General features: G+C 36.5%; 1 protein-coding gene across 1 annotated transcript; it reads left to right on the plus strand.

The window, feature by feature from the left end:
• LOC121408768 (membrane-associated transporter protein-like) lies at positions 1-25,809 on the plus strand. The gene is made up of 4 exons (XM_041600399.1): positions 1-1,568; positions 3,257-3,984; positions 23,395-23,570; positions 24,477-25,809. The coding sequence occupies exons 1-4, from the start codon at positions 613-615 to the stop codon at positions 24,756-24,758; spliced, it is 2,142 nt and encodes a 713-aa protein (XP_041456333.1). The 5' UTR covers positions 1-612; the 3' UTR covers positions 24,759-25,809.
• Positions 25,810-27,474: the final 1,665 nt, after the last annotated feature.

A 27,474-nucleotide genomic window follows, 5' to 3' on the forward strand; every position in this document is an offset into this window, starting at 1 on the left:
GACATTTCCGAATATTACTCCGCCTTGCATGGGGTCGTTGTAAAGAGACTCCTTCGTCTGCAGCGATACATCTGTCTTAATGGGATGGCCCGAGTGATCTGCGCTGCGTGGCAAATCAAATCGGTGTGAGTGGTACGGAAAATTGAAAGCATTCTGAGTGCGATTTTAGTTTGGCCATCACCCTGATTTGAAAGTCAATTTTGAGGAGAGAGTGACGCCGCTCGGAAGGGATTCGGTTGGTAGGCTATGGGAGACAGCAAATCTCATCTCTTGACTCGTGTTCCTGATGTAGGATGTAAGACTTCTCATGCCATCTATTATGCCAACACTTCATTTCAATCGTATAGCAGCGTGTTTGTAATACATTCGCCATCTGGATTCTGTGATAACTGCGACTGATTAAAAAATGGGGAGTAATTAACAGCGATATACCAATGATTCACAGTTATTGAGTAATCAGAACCAGAAGCGTGGAACTAGATGTAGTTTTGCTCGCATTCATTATTTTCTTGTTGACACCTATGTGACAAAGTCTGTCGTGTAGTAATAATTCATCTTTTCTTCCTCCGTATTAACACACCAAGAGGAAAACGTTTCAAAAAACTATTCGGAATGGATCCTCGTATTGGGCTTATTGTTGATGGAATCATCAGTGCATGTCGAACTGGATGGCGACGACTGGTTCGACACCGAGCCGAAGATACTATCCCGATCATCAGCTGCGATGGCGGTCGAGACCTCGACCACACGGGCGAGGACGGAGTCAGTACTCAACGAAAGTCTTGGTTTCGTTTGGCTAGGTTAAGCGGGACGGTGTGCGGCATCGAGTTCTGCTACGCGGCCGAAACAGCGTTTGTGTCTCCGATCCTACTCCGAATAGGTATTCCACAGAGGTTCATGACAATGATCTGGTGCTTGAGTCCCTTGCTAGGGTTCTTTCTCATGCCACTCTTAGGTTCTGCAAGTGACCGCTGTTCCTCCAGACTTGGTCGAAGACGTCCTTTCATCCTTCTTCTCTCTGCCGTTATCTTTTTCGGTCTTCTGCTGGTACCCAACGGATATAGGTTAGGTCTCACAATGTGTGGCCACCACGACTCCTCATCATCACATTCATATGGGAATAACTCGGGAGAAACCCCGTCATTAAATGGCTTCGGGACAACAGGAAATAGTCCTCTGGATGAAACACCTTTGGTGACACCTTCCTACTCTTACCAGAATTCTGAACAATCCTCCTACGGTGACAACTCTCCAACAACGGAAGGCAACTTTGAGAACCTGACTTGGGAGGCGACCACGCCCTGGGCGGAGACCGTGCATGTGGTGGCGGGACACGCCTGTGGAGTTATCCTGACCATTTTGGGTGTGGCTTTCCTTGACTTCAGCTGTGACGCCTGTCAATCACCAAGCCGAGCCTATTTGATTGACGTGACACACCCTTCAGACCACGCCCGTGGATTGGCTACATTCAGCTTTATGGCTGGATTTGGAGGCGCAGCGGGTTACCTCATCGGTGGGATACCATGGGGTAAAAGTTCACTTTCGGCTGTCGTTGGCGCTCATGTTAGGTAAGAGTTGATTATTCCCTTTCAGAATAATTACATCCTAAAAAACATTTTATCGTTGACCACAGCGTCTACTGTATTGGCTTCAGTATCAATATATTATTACTATGAGAAATTGATAAGGCTATATAAAGAATAACTTGTAAATTTATGATTAATCTAGTAAGTAAATAAGTGTTATTCTCATATTTTTCATTTGTAAAAAAAAGAAAAAAAAGAAAAAAACAGTGATGCCATTTTCCTTTAGTTTTTATCTAAATTCAAACGTCTTTTCACCACACTTTTAAAATTCGAAAACTAATACAATCATAGTAGATAAATTTCATATACCGGCAGACACGCTAACTTTGTAGTTCTTTGTAATCTAACATGGAATGAAATGATGTGAGACAAATGGAAAGAGATTTAGAGACTCTTGAAATAATGAAATATTTGAGTTCGCTTTGGGTTTCGTTGTGCAACTAAACATGTCTTGATAGACGGAGTCTAGCTGATAATATGCTAACAAGAAAAATACATTCGGTTGATAAGAGAGAGAAAGAGAGAGAAATAAAGAAAGAAATGCTGTCCAAGTTGTATTGCAATCATCAAATTCGCTATATATAATGCGAGGTTGAAGAGATTAACCAAACTAATACAAACTAATCACCCAGACAAGACTGACCAAACCGACCCGTTATTTTGTCATTAAAAATAGTATAAATAGACTTGGTCTGCCTCTATGGCTGTCGCATTAATGGTCGCTCTTTCATCTGAAATAGAAATGGACAGTTATTTACTCTCCTTCATTTTCTCTCATTTTCATCTGCTACTCGTCAATCTTCTTTTTCCCCCTTTCTTGTTCCTTTTCTTCTTGTTATTCTAGAATATGATAATAATTATTACTATCAATATCAAATCCTCTGTATTGAATATGATGACAGATTTCATGAAACAGAGTTATTACCAAGTGATTATCTTGCAATAATGTAAATGGTTATCCTCAAGTGAAGGCTATGAACTATCAATTTTCTTTTAAGAATTCTGAGTTGATGTATCTCTTACGGTACCTGCTCTGACTTCTCAAAATGTCATTCACTCACAAGCATCATCATTTGCTCTTAAATCATTGAAAAGACTGAAGAGAACGATATTTCTAATATGGAATGTGAAGAACATTTGAACGTTTCATGTATTTTTTAAATATTTTCTCCGACATCGTATATTTCAGGAGACAGGTACATTAGGAAATGTGCTTCTCAATCAATCAAAATCAATGAAAGTTGTCAAATCTGACCAAAAAAGATGTTGATGAAACGCTCTCCTGGCGTCTTCACAAAGATGTGAAAATCTCGTTCAATCACCAAGACAGTGATAGGTCGAAATCAATATTGACAGGAATTACCCTTTCAATTCGTTACATTTTCAGATGTCATTTAAGAACTTGTGGATAACCAAATAGATGAGAACCAATAATTAATCCCGCTTTCTATTTTGAGAAGCCATTATTGTTATTGAAACATATTTAGAGAAAAAAAATCAGCTTAAGTCAGAGGTATGGAAGTTTAAAATTCTCTTAAAACACTTCGAAATTTAAAACTTTATAAGAATCATCTCGGACAAAATGTATCTTGGCAAGTCGACTTTAATAAAGTGACTCTCAGTCTTTCTTTTTATATGTATTGTAACAATTTTTTGTTCTCTGTTGTCAGATATGTATTTGGCCTTATCACGATCATCTTCGTAGTGGCTATGATCCTAACGGTTACCGCTGAACGAGAACAAACCCTAGCCGAGATCAACCCTGTCGAATCAAAACGACGTCGGAAACGAGAAGGTACCTATGGAGGTATGGACGATGACGACGAGGAGGTGGAGCTCGGAGTTATCGAACAGAGAAAGAAGAATTATGGCTCACAGAAGACGGACATCGTCCAGACAACGGACGTCGTCTCCGAGGCGTCCGGAGCAAAGCCTGGGGCAGATGAACAATTTCCAGTTGAAACAGGGAAGGAGGATGTACCGAATGGCATACATGGCGCAAGGTCAAAGGTGATAGATGGGGACGAAAGCGATGGTAAGATGGGAATGTATCAGGCATTGCCTGAGACGTCATCTACCAAGGAATCTGGGAAGGATGAACCAGAAGAGATGGCTACCATGGGAACGTATCTCTTGTCTATTGTCTTCATGCCTCCATCTCTCCGAATCCTTTGCTTCACGCATCTTCTAGGTTGGATGTCTCTACTCTGCTATTCGCTTTATTTTACTGATTTCATGGGCCAGGAGGTCTACGGTGGAGACCCGACCGCTCCTCCAGGATCCATGGCCAGACAGGTCTACGCCGATGGGGTGAGGAAGGGATCCTACGCAATGGCTCTATACTCCATCACTTGTTCTATCACATCGCTCTGTACAGAGTGGCTTATTAGAAAAATAGGTAAGATATAGTTTTATTTTCTGATTTGAAACCTTTTGGGGACATAGATAACTGAAATTTCAGATGATCACAAGAATGAATTAATTACAACGAAAACTATATAAAGATTTATATTTGTGGAGGAACTTATTTGTATTCTAAAAACAAATAAGTCAAATTGACTAGAAGGTTACTTGATCAGCTCGGTTCAACTGATATTTTGAACTACTAGGACTATCTGTTCCAGTTATTTAGGACTGAAATAATAGTCCTCACATAGCTGACGCATTCACCTCGTCTGTTGAATAATTTGTTTTAAATAAGTCAGAATATGTCAAACAACTATGACGTCATAAAGAACAAGCGAAATCCGGACTTAGATGTCATTACCTTTGTCATGACATCATTTTGTAACAGAAAATCATGACAGGCGCCTCTTCCATTACCAAACTTGCAGCATAGTAAACGACCTTCCATCTCTTGGTTCTGCTTTACAATTGATGAAGCTTTTAACTAATAACACAGGATTAGAAGCATATGTATTCACCGCGTACATTAATTAGACACGCCTCGGCTCTCTGCCTTTAGTAAATCAATCGTAATATCTGTCATAGTTCTGTGAAAATTCCATTTGTTGCGAGTCAGTTGAGCACATGGCATGTGCAAATTTCATTTTGTCCAAACTACATGTACACAGTCTTTACCGTATCTCTATTAATACGTGTTATACTCCCATTACAGTTTATTATGTAGGAAATATGGCCACATGCATGCGTAAGGAAAACTGTTTAATCAACCAGAGACCTACCTGTCGAAAAGACTTCAAATTATCTAATGTATACACTGACTCTGATAGTTGACATGGTACGATAATATAAATCCAAATATGGTCACTTCTCAACCATTAAATTAAAAAAATTAAAAAATTTTCTCTTTCGAATTTCAGTGTTTAACAATTTTAATATTACTTTGTAGAGTTTGAGTCTATTGTGAGCAACCAGCAAACGTATAAGACGATTTATTAACACATTAATCTGATATCCATCGAATACAAGCGTAAAATAAATAATTCTTTAATAGAGCAATAAAGCAGCCCAATTTTGATACCAAGAACAACATGAATAACGAAAAGAGCATGACATGATATTCATCCAGCTATACTTTCACAAATATTAAGAATAAACTGTTATCTCATTGCTATTCATTGAATCTCTCAGAGCTGGTGAATGTATCAGCTAAATGTCAAATTTTGCATTTCGATGTTCGATCCAGTTCATTTCACTTCATACCGACTTCTTACTTTTCACATTTATGCAACAGAGTAGAAGTTGTATAGTAAGGACTTCAATTTAACAATATTTCAGTTACGTGTGTTAATAGTTTTATATTATGGCCTTCTGATGATTTATAAATAAATATACATATACCCCCCAAAAAAAAAATATATATATATATATCAAGATGAAAATAGTGGAACAAATTAATTAACCGAGAGAAACATTAATTCATGGTATTTTATTGGAATCTAGTTTGCGGTATTTATGGTGGCTTTCTTCAATTACGTGCTGATAATTATGTGAAAAATATAACATATAATCTTGTTGACAAAAACTTCATCCATAACAAATGATTTCGGTATATTTCAGATACATACAAGTTGACATTGTTTATTCGTTTTCAAATCCTCCACAGCAGACCAATACATAACGCATAAACCTTTCAAACTGCATTACCACCCGTTTAGGATAAATATTTTTTATTGTAACCGAAAAGTCAAATGCTTATATTAATGTCTAGCATCTCTGCCCTATTGGCTCTTTGACCTTGGTGAGACGGTTAACGCTCACTGGGACTTTTTCTTAAATAGTTCAATACCACATGGGCTAACTACCTAATTTAGTTACTCTCAATTTATTTTACAACACACTTAATCTATTACCCACACTGCAAAAAAATCCGATGTTGATTAACACCAGCCCGGAATATGTCCACACCAGAGAAGTATTGGAACAACACCAGTTTGGAATCAAGCAGATGCTGTTTTAATATTAATTGGTGTTGTATAAACACCTATCTGGTATTAGACCAAAACGAAACTGGTGTTGTTTTACACTTCTCTGGTGTGGACATATGTAGATCCCGGGCTGGTGTTAAATCAACACCAGAGTTTTTGCAGTGCACTTGTCCTAAATTTCATTTAGTCTAATCCCCAGATACTCGAATATCCTCTTTAACTATAATATTTTGCACATTTTAAAATGAAAGTTTAGTTCATAAACAGGTCATCTAATCATTATAGACTATACGTCATACTGGATATTAGACCAAACATGTATAGCATAACTGGGAAAAGACAAGATGGTAAACAAGCAAAATGGCAATAAGACCAAATTGTTAGTAGACAACTGGATGTAGATGGACCAGATTTTGATCATGTGGAATTAGACCAAACAGGAAGTATGTGAGTCGAGTGTAGACCAAGTGGAAATGTGCAGTTGAGAGTAACCAATAATGATTTGGCTATTAGTACCCAAGTTCCACATTGGGAATAAACTACAGAACCACGACATTATCAAATTTATTGTTGTACCCATGGCACTGCCATATTCCTGTCCCCACACGCCTAAAAATCACAGAGTTCAGTTTCAGATTAATCCTCTGTAAAATTGATAGAAATTATTATCTTATATGATAAGGTGACATCTTTATGTGGCAGCATTGTGTGAAATGATTTCAAATATCTATTGTAATCTGATTACAATGAGTTAATTTCAGAAATGCGATTACACAATGCATGCAATCAAGAAATGATCTTGTTGCAAGCTATCCCTTTTATTCTTCTTGATTTTTTCATAGGTATCATATTTGTTTACGTTTTTGAATAAATACGGTATGTCTGATAAAGTTTCAATATTAACAACCAACAATCGAAAATACTATCATTTTAATGTAATGTTACCAAAAAATACAGATTTGCATCATATTATCTAAATTCTTAATTACCTCTCCTGCATGTCATGTGCTCAATCTCAGTATCAGCAACATAAAACTTTTGGTAGTTTTGATTTACGTCATAACTTTTATGAAGCTTGGGTCTCTTTTAGACGTTACCACTCGTAATGGATATGAATCAACAGTGACGATTAGTAAAATGCCATACAAACGCAATCACCACTTGTGATAGGTGTCAGATTCACGTTCTTCATCGGAAGCATTGTGACGTATGATTAGTCACAATGCACAACGCGCATTTATCAAACAAAAAACACAGATTTTTTTGTAAAATTAAAGCAATATTCATGTATTTCAAACACGTTTTCTATTTTTTTTAAAGAAAATGCTCATCCGCGGGTTGATAGAGATCTGTGCGTATGCACATCCAAAGTCAAAAGTTAAAATGTCCCTTTTAGGATTTTTCTAGCAGTCCTCGAGATATTCCATTCCATTCTTTTTGAAGGGCACTTGGCTGAGATGAAGGAATTCCAATTCACCTTGACATTTCCTCCCAAAATATAATGGATTACCAACAATTAAATGCATGCATGCACGGGAATCTCTGAAACGAATGTTATGTTGCATCCCTTTTTATCAACTTTTGTTGATTGTGACGTGATTTATTCTTCTCGTGTTTTGATCCCAAGGTAAAAGCTTATTGATTAGGACTATAAACACAGAAATTCTATAATGTAGAGGTGCAGTTTTTTTTATTGTCGGCCTATAATAGATGTGCGTATCAGGATTTTGCCTCTCTTGGTCAGTCTTTGACTTCCTGCAAGACATTATTTTACAATTATAGATGGCTTAGAATGGGATACCGGAAATGTTCAACGAGTTGGGGAATATTGCATGAATGGAGATGAGTGTAAAAGTATAGACCATCCGATGTGAATATGATTATAAAAGAAAATTATAACCATTTAACCGTGCAATGCGGCACAATTTTGCACAGCAAGTTTTGTACATGGATAATTCGTAATATTTTGGCACATGTAGGGCAACACGCACTGACATTATAAATTCAAAACATGCAGACAAAAATGTCTTTAAAAAATGAGTTTTTAATGCACCGTTAAAAGGCCCAAGAATCTATATATACTTGCCACGCTCCACTCAGATTTGAAAAGGGTATACCGACAGGTATGTATATATACTGTATATATATATATATATATATATATATATATATATATATATATATATATATATATATATATATATATATATGTATATATATATATATGTATATATATGTATATATACATAAATGTGTAAAGCTTTACATGTACAACAGCTTTTTGGCAACTCTTTTTTATTTAAATATTGTAAAGAAATGGGTGAAGAGAACAATGGTAGGCGTAGCTTCAATCAAGGTTCCCCAGAGCTATCTACCCTTTCCAAGGGGTAGATAGCTCTGGGAACCTTGATCGAAGCTACGCCTTTCCAAAGGGTAGATAGCTCTGGGAACCTTGATTGAAGCGACGCCTACCATTGTTCTCTTCACCCATTTCTTTACTATATATATATATATATATATATATATATATATATATATATATATATATATATATATATATATATATAAATGTGTAAAGTTATACATGTACAACAGCTTTTGGCAACTCTTTTTTATTAAAATATTGTAAGAAATGGATGAAGAGAACAATGGTAGGCGTAGCTTAAATCAAGGTTCCCCAGAGCTATCTACCCTTTGGAAAAATTGGTGATGCCGAAAAAATGTCTCTGCCGGGAATCGAACCCGGGCCCCCAGCTTTGAACGCCGGTGCCTTAACCACTAGACCACAGAGACGGTTAGTAGCTAGGGCGAGCCCGATCCGATTGACCGTCAGATAGACAGATTTTCGACACTATACCAATTATATATTCCTTTGTCGGGTGAAGGTGAGTTTTGAACAATGACAAGCCGCCATGCCTCAGCTGGATCAAAGCTATTGCTTCGATACAGTACACATATGGGAGAAGAAATACAAATGTGTAAAGTTATACATGTACAACAGCTTTGCAACTCTTTTTTATTTAAATATTGTAAGAAATGGATGAAGAGAACAATGGTAGGCGTAGCTTCAATCAAGGTTCCCCAGAGCTATCTACCCTTTGGAAAAATTGGTGATGCCGAAAAAATGTCTCTGCCGGGAATCGAATATATATATATATATATATATATATATATATATATATATATATATATATATATATATATATATATATATCAGAGAGCATTGTAATTGGCTACTCCTAAAAAAAGCTACAAACTGGAGTAATATGCATGCTTCAGAATCACCTTAACGACGTCCCCCTTCCTCCTAGTAAAAATATGAATCAATGTGACTTCATATTCTTTACCTAATTTCTTAATCTATTTTTTTAGTTAAAAAACAAAGAAACAAATGCTAAAAAACCTGCTATATAAGCTGCGATACCTGGGCATTAACATCCAATACTCAGTACTACACTAATTTCAATTCAATTTCAATTTATTTTCTCATAAAAATCCATACACAAACACAACATATACAAAGCATCGTGTTAACAAAATAGAAAAACAACACCAACAAATAGAAATAAACATTGGATTGAATATGAGAGGGACAGCAAGAAAGGAACGAGCCTTGTGATTAGCTGACCCTATAACATAATAATCATACAAAGACTTTAATAACAAAGAAAAAAATCACTAAACTACAACATAAAAGGGGGGTTTGCCTAATATGCCTAAATTAAATTTATACAAATAAACTTTATGAATAACTATTTGAAATAATTTGCCTTGATTTTGACTTAAAAACATTTAATGAAACTGATTGCCTGATATCTACAGAAACAGAATTCCAGAGTTGTGGTCCTTGAAATAAAATTGAGTTTTTAAAAGATGAGAGTCTTGGCTTAGGTAGATGAAAATCCTTTGCATTTCTTGTGTTGTATCCATGGAAATCACTATTGAACTTAAAGAATGTTTTGATATAATCTGGCAAGAGGTTATTGTTACATTAATACATAAATATAAGAATTTGAAATGCATGAATATCACAAAATTTTAATACATTCAATTCGACAAATAGAGGATTCGTATGGGCAAGATAAGGAGCATGATACATAATTCTTATTGCACGTTTTTGTAAAATACATAATCTATAAATGTGAAACATTCTAATTGAAAGACTATCTGGTAAACATAAATTACTAAATATCATATAATTGGTTTTGGCAAGATTAATTATCAATCTGTTTGCATAAAACCACTCAGATATTAATTCAAGTTCAGAATTGAATAAATTGTGTAAAACATGATAGTTTGTTTGAGATAAAAACAGACTAGTGTCGTCAGCAAACATAATACAATGTAACAAGTTGGATACTTTACTAAGATCATTAATAAAGAGGAGAAACAACAGCGATCCTAAAATAGAACCTTGAGGAATCCCACATGAGATAATCTGAAGCTGTGATTTGCATTTGGATATTTCAACATATTGTTTTCTGTTGGATAGATAACTTTTAAATGATTTAAGTACATTACCTCTTACTGCCATACAATTCGAGTATTTTCAATAAAATAGCGTGATCAACTGTATCGAAAGCCTTTTTCAAATCTAAAAACATTGCTATCAAATATTTCTTATCATCAAGTGCGTTGGTAACAGTATGGACAAAATCAATAAGAGCCGAAGAAGTTGAATGACCAGCTCGAAAACCGTATTGATGAAGAGATAATATATTGCACTTGTTAATAAAATCAAATAATCTATTATATATACACTTTTCTAAAATCTTTGAAAAAATTGGCAAGACTGATATGGGTCTGTAATTTGAAACATTTTCACTTGGACCATTTTTATATACAGGAACAACACGAGCAATCTTTAATTCATCAGGAAATATACCGAGATCTAAACATTGATTGAATATTGCACAAAGGGGTTGACATAAAACATGTATTGATTTTTTTATAACCTTGATACTTATATCATACTGCTACTATCTTTCAACGATTTAAATTCTTGTCCATTCATTTAATCCACTTATTACTAATATAATATACCTTTCTGATGTTTTTTTTTCGTTTAGCTTCGTCAATTATAAAATGATATTTTCATGATCTATAATCATACAAAAGAATCAAACGTGAATGAAACAGACATACGAGTTAAGAAGAAATCCAAGACGGTACCATAATTTCCTCTTTTAATATTTTGCATTCGCCTTCCTTTATTCTTTATGTACACTCGTCAAAAAACATTGTATTCAAAGCCTTTAAGAATACAGATGCAGGAAATCTACAGAAAAGCAAAACACAACGTTTGAAGGGACATTATGCAGATGGAAGATATCTGGATAAGAGTTTATTACTCGCCTGAAAATATAGCTCGACATAATCTGGTCGATGGACAGGGCGAATGAAAAATAACCCAGATCAGTCGCATGATAAGCAATTTGTTCGAGGGATATATTTGGACAGCAATTGTTTCCGTCAGAAATCATCGTACTATTTTCATATCTCTGATATTCAAACGTCCTTTCTCCTCCTTCAGCGTCCCTTGATAATTTAGACAAGGAGATTTCCATCTCGACGGATGGAATCAAAGATGACATTTATGCATTAATGTCCCTCCTCAAGACTGTAAAGGAAATCTTTCTTTCTTTTTTTTTGGGGGGGGCTATTAAATTCGTATAATTTAACGTCAAAAAGCATAATCGTGCTTGTTAAAAAGGGCTTATATGAGTAAAGGTGTGTGTGCGTGTGTGTATATAGGAGGGAGCTGGTGAAAACATTGAAGTAAAAATGTCCCCGCTTCTCTTCCCATAACTCGATGTTTTTCGTAGATCCCTTTCCCAAGTGCATTATTCTGCTTTCTTTTTCTGACCCACTAGTTCACTCTCTATCTTTCGCCCACACCCCATGCATACTCCCTCCCGTATATCTAACCCTCACACCCGTACGCGAGCGCACACACTCCATATCTCCAGGCTAATAATCTCTTATCCACACGCACACCCATGCGAGCACTCACATTCACCCTCTCTCCTTTTGACATTAACGTCTCTTTTACTCCCCCCCCCCTCCTTTCTACCCTTTGCCGCCCCCCTCCACCTTTTCTTTCGCTCTCTCTTTGCAATTCATTGATCTTTCTATACCTCTAAATCCAGCTTTATTTCATTTCATCTTTTTTTATAGTTTTTATATCACTTTTTATCAACCAATGCATGATCATGTTGATAATTCATTTGCATGTAGATTTTGGTTTTTACCCTCAATCTCTCATCAAAGACCCCTTTCAAACCTCTCTTCTACATCAATTTCTCTAGTGGTAAAATAAAATAATTTCATAAAGTTTATTGTGATAAAAACCAATCCTTTCTTTATATGGTACTCAAGGCAATAATATCACAAACCACAAATTTAAGAGTATTTTAGAAGAGAAATTAGCTGTCAAAATGTTAATTTACTAATTACACCCACAACCACCAGTGTCCAGGATGTATCTTGGTTGATATAGTATTTTATGTGATATACATACATCCCATACAAATTATTAGGTTTTATAAATGAGAATTGAAGAATCATTTTATTTGATGCCTTCTTGGCAGATGATTTTAGAGGAAAATGTAATTATCTTTTGCACATATTTACCGACTTTATAATACTGTCAGATTTTGAATCGACTTATGAAACCACGCATTTTAAGAACTATCTTACGTTCATCAGTGCTGCCGCTATCTCGCTTTAAAATCACGATTTCGAAGTAAAGCCAAATCAGCACGTTCGCACATGAATAATGGAGGGGAGGAAAATTCTGGTAGGGAGGAGAGGTAGAAGGATGGAGACGGTGGGGGGGGGGGGGCAGAGACAGACGGTTGTAAGAACTGTTGACAGAGTAACAGAAAGAAATACATTGTTCCCCACAAAACTCAAATCAAAATAATGGGGAAATGAGCTCACATGGCACATTTTGTATGCATAATCCAATAACATATCCAATAACGTCCAATAGAGAGGAAGAGAAAGAGAGAGGGTGGGGGAGAGAAAGACAAAGAGGGGGAGAGAGACACACACACAGAGGGAATGAAGTTCAATGTTTACCGTCTTCGTGTTTCCATGCCAACCGAGTGACATATCTCCCTTGACTTTATTCGATGGAATCGTCTCGACAAGCATTTTGGAGGTAATTTGGTTCGTTGAAGAAAATGAAAAATAAAATGAGCATTCTATTGGCGAATTGCTGTACTATTGCCTGTATATTACTGGAGCTCGGCGTCCAATTCGGATGGCGACATCAGAATTATTTCACAATTTACATCTTTAATCGCTATAAATTTTAATGAAGCATTTTGCAAGTAGGTTAATGTCATAGAAATATATATTCACTAATGAAATTGTTATTTTGACAAATATTAGGGTGAAAATTTTCGATAGTGAAGGAAATATGGATGAAAATTGCAGAAACCGTGTGTTATATTTCGTGTTGTTTGTTGTTCATGTGTTTGTATTTAGATTCATTTTGTTTGTTTGTAGATATGTATGTAAGTGAAATACTTATTTCATCTAAAAAAAGTATAAATATATTTGAGGAGAGAAATCAACAAATTTAGTACCATTCGATGATAAAATACGATTTTCTCCATGACTGTATTAGTTTGAACAAATGCAGCAACCAAAAATGTTAGTTTTTTTATTCATTCAACGTATAGTTTCAGTTTCTGTTTCAAGCCTTGCTTCCCTGTGGTCTGCAAAGACCTTCATTGTATTTTATTCATCATTTTCCATTAACCTTGTGGTTAGTTTTACAGTAAATGTCGTATTTTTTATGCATGAAGAATTTACAATTACTTAGAATGGCGTTAAAAAATATGAAATATAAAAAAAATACTGATGAAAATGCGTTGCCTGATAGGATTATGTAGGAATTAAACACTTTTACATGTTTTAAATATTGTAAAAGAATATAGTCTTGATTAAGGCTCTTTAAACACTTTTTATTCCATGTTCATTTCTTTAAACGTACAAACAGCACCTTCGTGAATCGAAAACACCGTATGAAATAGCACATTACGTTTCGACCAAGGCTAGCCGTGGCGCCTCGCACTGCCCATGCCTCACGAGCGATTGTACAAACAGACGCCATGGACCACCAGCCAAGCGTATGTCACACAATTACCCTTTCCATGGGATTTATTCCACTATTGGATTAATTTCCTCCGGGGTGGAAATGCTCCCACCCTCTTTTTTGCTACAACATTCTTTCACTTCCAGGGTAAATGGAGGAAATACTGTTTCATTTTTGCCGATATGGCTTGACAGGGTTTATACAGAGCGGGCAAATATTGGGGCACTCGGAAGGGTAATACTTGACGTGCTTTGGGAACATTTTTCAAATCCCTCTCCGGAGGCTAACGTAATGGGGGTAACGGCAATCAAATGGCTCGTATGAAACCAATATGATGAAAAACTTTATTAGATGTATTAGGATCGCTACAAAAGCTCGGCTGCATATCCCTGTACACCATAGTATTAGGTTCGTATGGACCTCCGTAGATTTTTTTTTCCTCAAAGTAATGATGAAATAAATCAAAAGTTAGTTCTTAGTTTAAAATAAATGGATAACCTTCATCCCATTTAAAAGGCACAGAAGAGGTGAGGAATAAAGGGGGAAAGGTGAAAATGAAGGGAGAAGGGCGAAGAGAGAAAGGGAGGTACAAAAAAATACCATTGCCGGGTGTGAAGTGTCCGGAAATACATTAAATGTAAAGGAGAGTATGAAAGAGAAGAAGAAAGAAGCAAGATAAGAGACACAAACAAACATGCACACAGACAGAGAGAATAAAATCAAACAGGAAGAAATAAAGACAGAGAGAGAAACGAGAGGGAGAGAGAGGGGAGAGAGAGAGAGAGAGAGTGAAGGAAAGAAAGTGAGGGTCACATTATAGGAGACATTAAGGAACCCATTGGGTACAAGCGTTAATGTAAAACGCAATAATGTTTATTAAACATCCTCAAATAATTCAGTGTAATCGAATGTCACTTCGAAACTACCATGACTACATATACGTCATGGATCGCGTTAAGGATTAGTCTCTTAGCTGCAGACGTAAAATTCCGACATTATTAAACCCGAATTATCCGACACAATTTAGAATTCAATTCCAGTTGATTAATAAAAGGGCAATTTGATTTTAAGTAAAGCTACAGCTTTGTCGACTGTGATTCCTACCAAAATATGATTGCTGTTTGAGTTAATATCGCAGTGCAGTCACGCCAATAGCATCGATCTAAACCGATCTATGGTGCGTCACTGAAATATAACGTAATATTTTTGATCGGTCTCAAAGTCGGTTTCGTCGGTGAAACTGTGCTATAGTGGTGAGCTGAGAATTGATTGAGAATCGATTTTCTGATTCTATATATATCAAAATAATAAAATGCTTATTCTTAGACACCAAGATATATGTTCTCTTGAGTAAACTCATGTAAATTTATTTTATAATATTCATTCATTGAAGCAAATCATATTGAGTAATGTTTGATTCGCACATTTTTCAGAGCATTCACATATTTTTCACTTTACTGCAATATTTGGAAATTTACAGTTCTTCTAGCATGAAGTATTATGAAATCATTTTTTTAGTTTGATTTTTAATGTGCAGTCGGAACTATCGTTGTGTAGTATCCATAGTACGTTTATTTCATTGGTAAAATTGGTTGGGAATCTTTAACTTAAGATATTAAAATAATTACCAGGTTCAGTATATACGCAAATTGATATACCACTTCATACTTGTGACATTAATCATTACTAAGTGCAAAATGTTGCCCCCTCTCCCTTCTTTCTAATATATTTACAGTTCATCGACATGTTCAAGGCTATTTATTGTATTCCCGGTTTTTATCTAATGAAATAGTACTGCCAATTACTCTTTAATGTGTCAGTCACATTGACAACCGACTTCAAATCACCGATGGTATGCCATTCCATGTGGTGTAAAAACTTTGATGGGTCTGGGGCCCCTTTATTTTAATTTATTTTTTTTGCAGGAGTTTCTGCATTTTATTCATAAATCAACAAATGAAAATAGAATGATACAATAACAATGACATAAATGAGTACATCTTTGTGTGACAACCGAAAATATAGATAAGAATAAGGCTGAAAAATACATAAATTAAGCACGTAAAATAGTAAAGTGGGTAAAAACACTGGGTAAAATTGTACCCAATATTGGGAAGAAAGGGAACATGCATGTTTGTTTGGTATTTTTTTGCCACAATATGGACAAAATGCATGTGTAAGGGGTAAATTTCAACGCAACATTGCGTAAAGTTTACAAAATATTCGGTATCTTTACCCAATATTGAGTAATTTTTTTAGAGTGTTTTTTTTATGTAACTGTGATATAATACCAGCTGTGGATCCAGGAGGGGGGGGAGGAGGTTAAATGTGAATGCTTGTTGAAAATGCAATAGAAACGTATTTACAAGTTTGTTTTCCCCTGCCTGGCCTCAAGAAAGGGGGTGTGTGATTGTAATTGTACTTTTTTCCCCTAGTCTTTTGCTTGTCAGATTATTTTTAAAGAATAATGTGTCCCAACCCCTCTTGCCCCCTCCCCCTGACTGGTCAACCCTGGGTCCAAAGCTACATGGGGCAGGTTAAATGTCCTCTGCTACCCTTGCGATAGCTTCGAGTGACTTCGAGAAAACATTGTTTATGATCCGTAACGGCCATTGGAAACGCTTGGTTTAAAACCAAATGGCGGGGAAACATGTAACGGACCAAAATACTATTTAGAGGCGTGTGGAGGGTGCCAAACTGCGAAGATTAAATGCTCGCAGTTCATTTCATACCTAATGAGTGGGTATTTAATGAACTAGATGGAAATTGTGCGATCAGAGAAAGGTTCACAGTTGACTTTTAAGCAGTCACCTCATACAAAGTTCATAAAACAAATTTTCATGAAGTAAGCGTGTTTGTGTATGCGATTGTTTGACTACTTACGTTTGTTTTGATGAAACATTGAAGAAATGAAACATTAACAATATCTTAATTACAGCAAAATAGCCAAATCAATTTAATGTTAAACTGATCTCAATCGACTCGGAAGCAGTGGGTCCCATAACACTTTTATTCCGTATAGAAAAGTAAAATACGATGGTTATTTTTCTTAAAAAGTAATCACAAAGAACCAGATATTAGTAAGCTATTATGAATAATAAACTTCATAATAAAATCGTTTCATCAAAATTAGAAAAAATAAGGAAAACGACATCTCATTGGGAACAACTTCAACAACAAGCATGAAAGCCTTATAAGAGGGTTCGCAGAGAACAGCGTGCTTCTCTGATAGGTTGTCATTTATTACATAAAGGATCCGATATAGCATTGAATTAAAGATGTATTGAATATATTTTGTCTTTTAAATTACAACATTAATAGTTTGCAACAAAGTGAGCATGCTTGAGTGGAATATCAATATTGCCAAAAAAAATCATAACAACTTTTAGTTCCTTGCTAAGATTTACAACTGTCCATTTTATTCAGAACTTTACCATCTTGGTAAGGTTTCCCTTTAAGCTATAACATGGTGTGTTTCTATACCAGAGAGTGTGTTTTATGTCTGAACATTCCCCCAGGCTCAATCGAGGTTGCATCTTCCTCAAATCAGTGGTAATTGAAGCAGCAGAGACGCATATCTGCACTATCATTGTAAATAATGAGAGCTTTAAAACGTTTTTAATCATCGCCAAATCTTTGAAATATAAATCGACTGGAGTGGCAATAAAACTGAACGATTAGATGCCTGGTTTGTGCTTGATGATTCTTTATTGATATTTTGGGTATATTTGAGAATCATATTGATGTTTTTGGTTTATTTTGGATTCATATTTTTTACTGGTGTATGCAGTATCAGCTAGCATGCCCTTTGTAAAGGGGGGGGGGGGCTTTAGTTTTTCATGAAATCTCAAAAGATTTGAAAGTTAATCCTCAGTATCAGGTTTTAAATATTTTGATATTTAAAAGTTAAACCTACAATTATATAAAAATTAAAAGTTCGGCTGGTCTCTATTTACAGCCGATCTGGATTTATTCAAAATCCTTGCAATATACAGAGGGACATCGAATCGGAAAGACAATTTGTTCTGATTTAGATGAAATTTGTGTAATGTTGAATCAACTATCGGACAGGTAATGATAAAGATAGTGTTTGAATATGAAATTTTAACGTTGACCTTATATAGGTAGCTTCATCATAATGTTTTATCCTGTAAGGGAAACCCTTTGACACTTTCCTAAAATTGCTTAGAAAAATCCTCCAGATTGATTAATTATTTATAAGCAAGGAGTTACGTTTGCCCTTTATCGAGAGAATTAAAAATAATGCAGAGTATTTTTGATTTATTCCACGCAGGCAGTTATGAGAAAAACATGTATATGTATACGTAAAGTGAGTTTTAAGTAGACGTATGCAAGAGAAAAGCAAAATGCTTATATTTCCAATTGACACAGTTTTACAGGTTTTATTTAAAAAAGATTTTCCACGAAAGAGGACTTAAAATACATTACTATAAGACATTTACGTGTCGCCACTTCTTGGGTATATAGAGAGAACATATATCTCGTATTGATAGCACTCTGTTTGGATTACATGCGATTGTGCTTGAATAATTAGGGCAGGTCTCGACGGCGATTGGATTTATGCAGCTCGGAGTGTTTTAGCCAATGCAGTCTTTCCGACCTTGACTTCTTTTATCATCAGAAGATGTTAGGAAAAGCTCATTTTGATTGAGTACTGGGGAGCGTTTCTATGCACTGATTTGTCAGTGATTTTCACTGATGGTTGTTATAAGTTACTGAAATCCTTTTATCTGATTGGCTAAAAAGAAATTGTAAACTGAAATATTGCCGACAAAAACCTTCATGCAAGATTCATCGAAAGCTTTTATATCGCGTCCTTCCAAAACTATCGTTGTCTGATCGCGATTAGAATAAAAAAAAAAACCGCCCGAGATGAAGGAATAAAAGAAATTGGTGATCAAGTAGAGACCTGGGCCCCGTCTTACAAAGAGTTGCGATTGATCAAATCAAATCATAACTCTATGAAAATCCATCAATGTCATAGTTTTTTTCTTCAGGATATTTGCAAAATGTCCTTCGTAAACAAAAGAGAACACACCAAATTGTCAAGAAATCAATGAATTTATGGATACACATGAACAACCATGCATTTTATATATTGACTTTGCTGGCTTTCCATAGTTGTGATTGATGGGATCAATCGCAACTCTTTGTAAGACGGGCCCCAGTACTCGGAAGAGTAATGCCATCAATAGTAACCTTATAAAAGAAATGAAACGCAAATAGAGAAAAGCAAAGAATCGCAGATTGAGATAGCATCACTATCTGGATCTGAAAAAAGCAAAAAAAAAAAAAATAATAATAAGATATTTCATTATTACAAGGCTGTCCATGTAATGACAGAAAATTGAAAAAAAAAACCTTTTTTTTGCCTGTTCACCCATTGTGAATTTTTTTTTCTTCAAATTTCCATTTCGCCTTCTGTCATTCTTTGTATCCTCTTGTGTGTAGTTTTCATTTTGAACAAAATGAATATATAGACAGACCCGTCCCACTTACGTAAAAGATTCGATCAGTCAAAAATCCATCGTAAGTTTAATGTCGTATGACACATGCGTTATACATCCCTCAATTATTTCTTCATTGGATATTGTAAAAGATTAGGTGATTTACAAGAACATCTTAACGGAACCTTATTGACATCGGTGTATAAGGCTAAAACACGTGAATTACTCACTGACACAACCATGTCTGAAAACGTGACGTGATAAAACTCATTTCATCTCACCGGATGATATCAATACTATTTTACCCTCGATCAGTGCTCATAGTATTCTTCTTCGCATTAACCAGATTTCATCGAAGAAAGCCATTGGAAAATAATTTCCATCCAGCTTATCTTTACTCTACGCCAAAAGACATCGAATCATTAATGTTCTAATGAATATCGGAGTAGATTGTGATTGTGTGTGTGGGGGGGGGGGGTGTTGGGCGTTGTTTGGAGGAGGGAAATGGGGAGCTCTCGCAGACTAATGTAAAAACATTTTAATATGACTAGAAAAAATGGGTCTGTGTGTGAGTAATGAGTTTTGCCATCCTGTCGTATTCTATTCATTTTCAAATTACACCAAATAGAGTGTAAAATATGCAAATAAATCATACAAATTAATTTCAAATATAGTTTCACCCAGCTTAATTTGTCTGGTCAGTTCATTTATTTTCAAGCTTGTATTTTATTTCGTATGTACAGGTGTTTTGAAAAGTCTAGATGGGGCTGGATTTTGGATTACGAGTATTTTGCAGGTAAAGAATGATAACAAGAACATGTTAAATTTCAAAGGGGCAAGATATTACAGGAATTCTTCGAAAACTGTCCTGTGTTTTAAAAAAAATCCATCAGTGCACCGACGTTTAGAGAGATTTAAGGGTAGTTGAAATAATGATATAAAAAAGAATAGGGTAATGAATATAGGACGTCAGATAATACTAAAAAAATAATCAAAGCTAATAGGACGATTCAGATTAAGTTATCGCGAACTTCTCTTTAGTACGAGCAAATCCATTTTCACTGTAAACAAAAAAAAAGAAACGAAAAGAAAATATATCGATCTAATTTCATTGGAAATCCCACCTTACTTCCTCCACACGCCCTTTCTACATTCACACATCAACCTACCCCCACCCCTCTCTCTATCCCTCTTATCTTCCTCTCTCTCTCTCTCTCTCCCCCTCCCTCTCTCTCTCTCTAGCTCCATCACACTATCCATCCTATATCAAAGCATTTCTCTCCCCCTCTCTGCACATCCATTCCTTTCTTCAAAATCCTCTTTTTTGTGATTCAGGGCATTATTTCAGGCGAAGCGAAGTCAAATCACTTCCAATCCGCACATCACATCCAGTATCGATCACAGCTACGATCAATATTTAAAACAGGTGTCAGTAGATGAAGTCATATTGTAGACAGAGTGCGATGGGCAAACCAAAATAGCTACCAGAGGGAAGGAGGGAGAATGACGAGAGGGAGGGGGGGGGGGAGAAGGGATGAGGCAGGGATGGGAATGGGGAGTGGTCAGGGTGACCAAACGTCCCGGATTTTAAGGGAGTCCCATATCTTACCAATTTGTCCCGCGTCCCATATACGACCCTGTCCTGGGCGCCGTTTTGTCCCGTTTATCATGATTTTGAACACATTTATGCGAGAATATTCAGGCATGACATAATCTTTTATCTTACGAGCACAGTTCAATGAGCGAAACAAAATTAATAAGAAAGGGGGAACTGAAATGAATATCTAAAAAAATCTTCATGCACGTACCGTTTATGAAATCTTTCGTGAGACCTACTATGTAGAGATAATAATCGTAATCAGTAGTAGATATGAACGTATCATGTAGGGGGAATGTGCGTGTGTGAGGGCTATAAAGAGGGGGAGAGAACGAGGGAGATAGGAAGACAGAGGGAGAGAAAGGGGAAAAGAGAGAGAGGGGGAGCGATATGTAAAAGTTGAATGCCTGCAAAGTGCGGTTCATTGTAGCTTAAACAATAAAATCAAATTGTTACCAGGGTTTTTTTTTTCTTGCAAAGCAGACATGATGGAAAGAATCATGTAATTCTGTAGACACCAGAAAGCTGATTTAAGTTATAGAATTACTTCATCGTATTTCAATATGTCTGTGTGTGTGCATGGTCTGGTGAAATATTCATTATATCATTTCATCTTCTATTATCTTATAATTTTTCCTATCTTTGTGTTTTAAGATAGATAATAATGGGTTTAATTGCAGATGAGCAAGTAGTTATACCTCGAAATCAATAATAACCATGTTTAGATCATGCATGGTCTAAACATGGTTCAATTTATGGAATGCTGGGCTTCGATTTCAGGATTGCGCATTTTCCTCTTGTTAAAATTTCTCCTTTAAGGCCATACCGAATGCTGCATACGGGACGATGTCACCCCGTTTAGAATTAAATGAAGCCATTGAAACTCATCAAATATAGGAGCGGTAAAAATGGTCAGATTGAATCTTAGAGTTGATTCGATTTCCGCGAGACTTCAGGATATCATTTCAAGCATGAGCCCGGTGAGCTGCACATAAATGAGTCGATTGCAGGACTGGAAATTGGAGAACAATATTGAACTCGGCTTCGAATAGAGGCAAAACGTGATCCATTCGAGAAAATTAGTTTTAAGGAAGTTCAAAGGGGTGCTTTGCAGACTTGCACTGCTCTATGTGACTTATCGTAAGCCCGGAATGAAAATTGCTCTGGATGGTTTTCGGAGTTCCGAGACTAATTGAAAAAAAAAGGTTGCCGATAGGTTTCATTGATTCAGTTATTGTTTTGTGTACTGCATTGTTTCATCATAATTATATTTAGGTCTCGTAACCACCATAACCCTCGTCACATCATAATTGACATCATCATTATCAAGCTTTATCATGATCGTGATTATCATCTTCATTTTCATAATCATCATCGTCGTGACGATCATCATCACCATGCTCATTCGGGAAAACACTAAGACTAATTTTCATCATCAATATCATCACCATCCAACACCGGGGCGTCACAGTCATTATCGCCATCATCATATTCATCAACATTTAATATTATTATTTTCCACAATCATTAACACATCAATTATCATCATCATCATCAACAACAACAACATTGTGATGATCACCATTCTCATCCTCATCAACATCACTACAATCGCCATCTGCATATTGGTGAACAATCGTATGCAACAACGAGCGCAGAGGGCAGCAACACAAGGCAATCAATCTGAAAATAACTGCCCAAGTTTTTTATCCTACTTTTTTTTTTTCTATGAGATATTTGGTACACTTACTCATAATATTATAAGGAACATTATTAACTGAAAGATTTTGTGAAATTAAAAGAAAGAAATTCATGTTAATTGTCGGGTACGCAGACCTGGGGACCACCATCATACTTCGTCTTCTAGCATTATTGTCATTATTATCAAAACCATCATCTTTACCCCGGCCATCATCGAGATAACTGCCAACATACAACCGTCATCGTCATCATCACCGCCATTGCCATAATCTGTTTCTGTTTGTGGTACTCGGCATGACAGCATTTTCTGCTGGTAAACGCCAAGCTGGTATATAACCAATTACCTTGGAAACATTTTATGTCTAGGTTAATCAGTCATAGTGCCTGACGTAATCATAGTCGTCATCACCACCAAAATCCCCCTCAACATCATCATCGTGTAAGGACCGCCTGATAGATGTTATTTCCCCTAATTCTAAAACACTATCATTTCTTAAAAAGAAACGTTAATTTGTTTTCTCTTCTATTTTTTCCCATCTTACAGGTGCCAAGTGGGTGTATGTAGGTAACCAAGCGATCTACTGTGTAAGCATGGCTCTGATGGCCGCTATAAGAGCGCCTTGGGCAGCCTTCCTTTTCTCCGCTACAGCGGGTATCGAATACTCCACCTTATTCACGCTACCATTCATTCTTCTAGCAAACTACCATTCGACGGATACAGTAAGTTGACTGATGATGCATTGTTTTCTTAGTCAGTACTTGCACCTAAGCAAGGGTGGAAATCTCTCCCCCTACTAAGGTAGGTGGGACCAGGAGCTAGAAAATTTGACAAGCAAAAAAAAAAACCGTTATCAACCTAAACGTAAGCTCATCTCGTCCAAAATACATGTTTTATTTCGATTTTTAATGATGTACATGTATTTCTGATCATAAGAGACCAAACATAGTAAGGGGGACTTTGATATCGTGCCCCCTTCTATTTTGGGTAGGGGGACGTCCGCCTGGGATTTCCGCCCATGCATCTCAGACAAGGTCCCCTATTGGAAAGAACACTGTGTCTCACAGTGTGTGCTACAATGTGTTTATATTGTTGAATGTAAGCATTTTAACCGTGTTAACAGTGCGAATAATGTTTTCACATAGTCCGCTATGTGAACACACTGTGTTTTTTCCAGCACATAATCTGTGGCTAAAAAACGACTTGGAATGAATGAGAAGTGAGCATGGCACTCGGTGTACTTCTAGTATTTTCATTAATATTTGGCGACATTTGCGATTATTTTGTTAATGGTAACATTAATCTATCATGATTAAGTTCATTCAATATCTCGCCATATAGATTTAGCGCTTGCTAAATCTATGAACTATAATTGATTTTTTTTCTTTGGTCCCTCTGGGCTGCTCCTTGGTTTTGTTTAAACACTGGTTACAGTATACAGAAATGGGTCTACACGTAAATATTCGATCGAATATAGAAGTCGTGATTTTAGTTCATTTTAAATTTTGACCCTTACTATAATAGCAATGGTCGACTAAATTTGATCAAACCATGGCCGAATTCTGTCTTCAATGCACAGTTCCCTTCTAACCTGTATCCATGCTTCGTGCTTTATTTGATTTCTGCAGTTCTATAAAACAAAGAGCGCCACCCTCGACGAAGACGAGTCAGACAACGAGGACGCTACAGGAGACAGCAGCAGTAAACGTAAAAAGCAAGACATACGTGGGCTAGGCACCGATGTTTCTCTCGTTCAGAGTATGGTCTTCGTAGCTCAATTCTTCCTCTCTCTCGGTATGGGTAGTATCGTCCATGCGGTCGGTAGCACGACAGCCATTGTCGTCGCAGCATCCGTTCTCAGTGGACTAGGAGCTCTTGCAGCCACTCAGGTCCTGTATGCTGGATTATGATAGAGTCACGGAGCCATCTCTTCTCTTTCTATACTCGTTCCATCCAAAAGAGTTTGAGATTAGTAATAAATGTTTGACTTGTCGGCATTCAATGTTATCTGATTTTCAATAAAAGCCTTTAAGAGCTTGATAGCTTTGTCATCCATGACGCGGAACGTTCTGATTTTGTTACATCATGCAGCCCCATGCAGCCTTGATTGCGTCGCCGGTTATTTCACAACCGTTCTCCCGCCGGCAATTTTCTGTTTTCGACTCTTCGCTGCGCGGTAAGATTGATGGCGCTATGCTAATCTAGGTACTCTTGTCAAAATGCGGCGAGTCGTGCAAAAAGGGAAGATTATTCACGACGCGGAATATTCATAAGAATACGCAACTTGTATGGGGAAAGAAGATTCCGCGTCATGGACTGTTGTTATCTAAAGCTACCTAATACCGAGCGAGCTTACGAAAGCAGGAGAAAGGGAGAAAGGACGGCGGTAGGTCCAACAATAAGAAAAGTCAATCACTGCATTCTAAGGAATTTTATGATTGATAACTCCACTGGTGTCGATCCGTGACGTCATACTATTCAAGTGGGGGTATGAAACAATAGATCACCGCTTGAACGATAGATTCACAACACAAATCGACACCCATGGATTAGACAACCAAGATCGAGTGCAGTTATATTTTCAAAAATTCACTAAACAATTTGGTACATCTGTCATAATATTTGATTAAAAAATCCTGGTTTAACATTTGACAGCTGGGGCCCATTTCATAAGGCTGTTCGTAAGTTACGAATGACTTTACGCACAACTGGACCTGGTAACCCTTTCTTGTGCTATATGGTATATCCCTGTATGACTGACTTACGCATAAGAACATGTTCCAGTCGTTCGTAAAGTTGTGCGTAACTTTACGAACAGCTTTATGAAACGCTATCACGGGCACACTGCCCTTTTTGGCAAAAAAAGTAATCAGAAGTATTCACATATGAAGACATTTATTTCTAACTACATGTACATGTATGTCTTTATATCATCTGGGGACCGTTTCATCAACATTTTTGTCCGACAAGTTGTCAGATCTGAAATCTTTCCTTGATTCTGATTGGCTGAGAGGCACTTTTACCATAGTAACTGTCGGATAACATGGGAATTTTCAGATAAAACGTCCGACAAGTCCTTTCATGAAACGCTCCCCTGGTGTCTCTACATAGAAAAACACGTCTGTTGAAAAAAAGGGGGATTTGAACCTGTTACTCATTGCCGCGGTCAAAGACTCTACCACAAGGCTGTCACTCGGGAGTATTATGTGTAAAATATATCTAAATATATTTTAAAACAGGAATAAGAATTAATGTATAACAACTTAAAATAAATTCACAGAATATCATAATGCGATGATCTCACCATGCTCAAATCAACGAATCGATCGATCTTGATAGAAATATTATTGTTTTAATTTTATATTAAAATGTTATGATCTAATAACTTCAGTGTTTAATTCATGTTCATTGTGTGTTGGTATACTTTCTATTTCTAAGGGATAAAACCTGTGATTCCTTCGTGAAAGAATTAAATATACCCATTAGAAAGATTCGGCTGTTTTTTGCGTATTTCAATAATACTAGAAATGAAAAAGGGCATCTTCGAAACATTCGAATGTAAAGCCGCATTATGTTTATAGCATACACGCGCTAACGAATCGATGTATAGACCTAAAATAGTACTTCAATGTAAAATGTATTATAATTGAACATGTTGATTCTGGTGTAATGATTTTGAAGACCAAAATATATGTTATTACAAGCTTATTATCTTCAAATGAATAAAGAAAAATATATAAAGCATGAGGATATAGTGATTTGAACTTATTTATGAACTGAGTATAGCAAGTAAAGCCAGTCTTAAGTTATTATTTCTTACGCATTTTTGCGATAATGTGTACGTTATAATTATGAAACGTCATTTTGATTAATCCCAATAATGAGTGTATTTAAGAGAGATAAAGGGAGGGGAGCAAATTAGATAGGGATGGGTCAGGGAGAGGAGAGTCTAAGAGAAGTGTTTGTGAGAGAGAGAGAGATAGATACTACGCCATTTTTTGGGGGGGCGGGGTTGCAGTGTGGGGGTTACAAGTTTAATTATGACTCATTTCGTGAAACAAGGCTCAATGGAGAGAGTGAAGAAAGTCCAACTTATGCAAAAAAGCTAAGTTCTAAGGATAATTGAGATTATAATAATAATGTAAATATTTGTAATGAGCCGGTATCCATCATAAAAAGATGCTCATGGCGCGATATAGAAAAGAAAGGAAGAAGAAAAGGTAACCTACTAAGGGGGGTATAGATGTACCAGAAATAATTGGACGAACCGACAGAACGCCCAAATCCTCATCCATCCCCTCCCCCTCCATCTCTCTCTTAACTCCCTCCTCCTCTCCCCCTCCTTCTCACCCCACTCTCTCCCCCCCCTCCGTCTCTCACTTTCTGTCGCTCTCTCTTGTCCCCTCTCCTTCTCTCTATCTGTCTCTCTTTTATTCCCTCATCTTTTTTGCCTATCCAAATCAATCATACCCAGAGGCCCTATTGGTAAAATAGACTTCTTGATTAGATTATTTTAGTATCTGCATATACAGGGTTCGTGTTTCATGATGAGCGCTCTCTACGTCTGATTACACAGTATCGGGTGTACAGGTGGACTCTCTCGCATGGTGGTTCTTAGGAAGTAAA

Source organism: Lytechinus variegatus, chromosome 2 (assembly GCF_018143015.1).
Source record: "Lytechinus variegatus isolate NC3 chromosome 2, Lvar_3.0, whole genome shotgun sequence".
Classification (NCBI taxonomy): Eukaryota; Metazoa; Echinodermata; class Echinoidea; order Temnopleuroida; family Toxopneustidae; genus Lytechinus; species Lytechinus variegatus.